Source organism: Telopea speciosissima, chromosome 4 (assembly GCF_018873765.1).
Source record: "Telopea speciosissima isolate NSW1024214 ecotype Mountain lineage chromosome 4, Tspe_v1, whole genome shotgun sequence".
Lineage (NCBI taxonomy): Eukaryota > Viridiplantae > Streptophyta > Magnoliopsida > Proteales > Proteaceae > Telopea > Telopea speciosissima.
The window spans coordinates 29,970,998-29,974,533 of NC_057919.1; the positions used below are offsets into that span (position 1 = coordinate 29,970,998).

Here is a 3,536-nt window from a genome sequence, read left to right on the forward strand (position 1 = left end):
AACACAACAAAAGTTAAACAACTTTGACTTAACAAACATCATGCATGCATTGTTAAAACCAAGCTTTTCAAAGATACTTGAAAAGTTAAGACAAGATCACTCATGTTGATTTCTACAATTGTGGGGAAAACCAATCACACTAAGATCTTTCTTCCTCAGAAACAACAGTTTCACACCGAATCAAGCTCATGGACCAAAGGCATAATAAGGTTAATAGGCCTGCAATAATTTTTTGTAATGGTTAATAAAGCAGCAGCAGCAATTTTATGATTTATCAAAAAAAAATACATCCTGACAGCAGACTTTAATCTTTGAAATCTGATCAACTTTCCTTCTTACAATAGTAGACGACAGGTGAGAAAACTGTGTAGCCCTTTCAGCCTTATGGCCTCCTACCTTGTTAAAACCAAAGCAACACCAGACCAACTGTGATCTATCATACTAAGTTGTTATTTGAAGTTCAAAATATACAACTACACTAGTTAGAATTATTGCAAGGTCATTCATTAGTGACACTTTTGTTATACTTTGGGCTTTTATGGAATGGAATTCTAAAGTCAAGTTTCCAACAAAAGTTATAATAAGACAAAATACTTTTTGAGTTATAAAACTCGAAAATATGAAGAGGACATTAACAAACTGTTATTAGCCAAGCATGAACTCAAACTTACCACGAAATATTAGATGGTCATTCATACTAACATGCAACATATAAATGAAAAGAAAAACTTTTTCTGCTTATTCAGACCTCTGGAGATTCTCTTGGCAGTTTTTCTTTCACAGCATTAATAATGTAAGCAATATTTCGTGCAACAATGGTAAGTGTTAAATTATTCACTGGAGACGAGGGCACAAGGATTAATGCCATCTTCCAATCACCACCAGCCATGTTAATGATGCGGGAAGTTACTCTGGTCAACCGGCAGCATTGGGAAAACAGAGAGTTTTCTGAAGACAACTTGGATATTGAAGGCTGACACACAAAGAAAACCAACATAAACCTCCATGGAGAGTATGAAAGTAACAGAAAGCTTAAGACTGGTAAGATTGGTCAAAATGTGCAATTAATAAATTACTTGCTGAATCTTCTATATATCAACAACATGTTGCTTCAGTGGATTCTATGTAGACTTGTTCATTCACAGCGGAACTTTCTCTATTCCGCTATTCCCTTTGGACCAGATGCGGCGGATTTGGCTTGTTGTCCAAATGATGGACAATCCACTTCTTCATTCACAGAGGAACTTTCGCTATTCCTATTCCCTTTGGAATAGCCCAGATGCAGATTTGGCTTGTTGTCCAAACAACAGACGATCCACTACAGGGGCGCAGCGGTACATCAACAAGGTTTTTGTTGATGTACAGAAGCATAAACAACCTTATGGGTTTACCTTTCTGCTCTCAATTTCTGGTTCATCAATGATATATTCAGCTCTATTGAAACCCTCTGGCATAAAGTGTTTTGCCTCTATCTCATTGCAGAGCTTTGTGGCTAATTTAACTTTTCTACACTTGCAGAGTCCTACACAAATCTCACGTAGAAGACTTGAATCAGGAGCTATACATCTGTCCAACATCTCTCTCAAGATTTGGGTTGCACCATCAAAATCCTCATTCTTGCAAAAAGTAGATATCAACATCTTAAAAGTACCAGCATTTGGTTGACAGCCGCTTCTTTTCATGCTTTTATATAGCTGAAAAGCACGCTCAGAGTTCTGTTTCATACACTGGCCCATAATAAGGGCAGAAAAGGTCGAGGCATTTTGAACCAAGTTCTCCTTCCCAAGCTCATTAACCAGATATGCAGCTTTCTTTGTCCTTCCATCCTTGCACAGTCCTAAAATCAAGGCATTGTAAGTCAAGATGTCAACTTTTACTCCATTCCTCAACATCTCATCGTAAAGCCTACCACTCATCTCACTATTGCCGAGTTGACTGTACCCATCTATTAAGGTATTATAAGTTATAGTGTCAGGAGTGACATTCATAACTTTCATCTCACTAAAAAATTTATTTGCTTCTTGCAATTTCCCTTCTTTGCAGAATCCATGGATGAGGGTATTATATGTCACAACATTTGGGTGGCACCCATTCCTCTCCATTGTGCTTTTAAGCTTCATAGCCAAGCTGAGATTTCCATGGTTACAGTACCCTGCAATCAATGTATTGAAAGAAGCAGTAGTTGGTGTACAACCCATGGTTTCCATCTCATTAAACACCTCCATAGCCTTTTCTAATCTCCCCAGTTTACAAAGAGCACACATAACCATATTGAGAGTATAAATGTTTGGAGAAATCTGGCACCGTCTCATTTCCCTATAGAATGCCAAGGCAATATCTGTTCGTCGTAGATTGATCAATGAGCTCATATAAGCATTGCAAGACTCGATGGTCGGGAGAAACCCATGTAATTTCATTTGGCGAAAGGTATCTGTGGCATTCCTAAACTTCTTCATATGTGCATATGTTTTAAAAAGGGAGTCAAAAACATGAGGAGATGAATCACAGAGGCGGTATGAATAGAGTACAGCATCAAAAAGCTTAGAAGGTGAATCTAGAGTTTTCGGGATGACAGTATTCGTCAAAAGAGACTGGGCAGTTCTGAATTTATAGGCCTTGGTGAGAATATGAAGAATTATAGAATATGTATCAAGCGTGTGGAGTTGGGGCCTCCGGAGTTCAACCCAATCAAAAAATTCCAGTGAAAGCACATGATCTTTGTGAAGCTTCAGGAGAATGTGTTTGATTCTGAATGGGGTTAATCCGTCTGCCAATGCATCAAGCTTAGCCCAGTCTAAGTGTAAAAGGTGGCTGTGAGCAATATTCACAAAATCAAGATCTTGGCCTCTAGGTTCAGGTATTTTTCGATGGGGTATTGGAAGAGGAGTCCACTTAACCCTTCCCAAAATTCCATCATTTGTGGCAGAGGTGGTGCTAGGGATTTTGCTTGCAAAATCAATTAAAGATGAATACCAACGCTTTGGCAGGCAATTCATACTCTTCCCACCCAGGTAGAAAGAATTACAGGTTCATTGAGGCTGGAAGCCGTCAACAATTGAAGTGGACTTTACGATCATGTTCATCTGACATCCAGATTCTTTCGTTTCCCGACAAATCTGATCTCGGCCAATTTACGACTATAAGAAAATAATCTCAAAATACAGCAACCGTGGAGGGTGTAGTGTTAGGGTTGTTTGCAAAGTCGAGCAAAGATGAATACCCACAAATGGGCAGCCAATTCATACTCTTCCAATCCAAGGAGAATGAAGTATGGGTAAATTGCAGAGGGATTTTGTCAACAATTGAAGACTGTGTATGTACATGTTCAGCTGGTCTCAGGAAAGTTCACCTGTAAGAATGTAGCTTCTTCAAATTCAGTCAGTCACCACAATGAAATTCTAAAGGGGGGCTTGGAGCATGGATTTCATTCACGTATGAGGAACAGTTCAAATCAAATTGATGATAAGAAGATCATAACAAAATGGGTATAGAAACATCATTTATAAAAAGAACTAGTTTACAACATGTAAAATGGA

General features: G+C 38.5%; 1 protein-coding gene across 1 annotated transcript; it reads right to left on the reverse strand.

The window, feature by feature from the left end:
• Positions 1-745: 745 nt before the first annotated feature.
• Positions 746-3,194, reverse strand: LOC122660411 (pentatricopeptide repeat-containing protein At4g26680, mitochondrial). The gene is made up of 3 exons (XM_043855714.1): positions 1,345-3,194; positions 1,152-1,156; positions 746-1,085 (listed from the first exon to the last, which is right to left on the reverse strand). The coding sequence occupies exon 1, from the start codon at positions 2,994-2,996 to the stop codon at positions 1,380-1,382; it is 1,617 nt and encodes a 538-aa protein (XP_043711649.1). The 5' UTR covers positions 2,997-3,194; the 3' UTR covers positions 746-1,085; positions 1,152-1,156; positions 1,345-1,379.
• Positions 3,195-3,536: the final 342 nt, after the last annotated feature.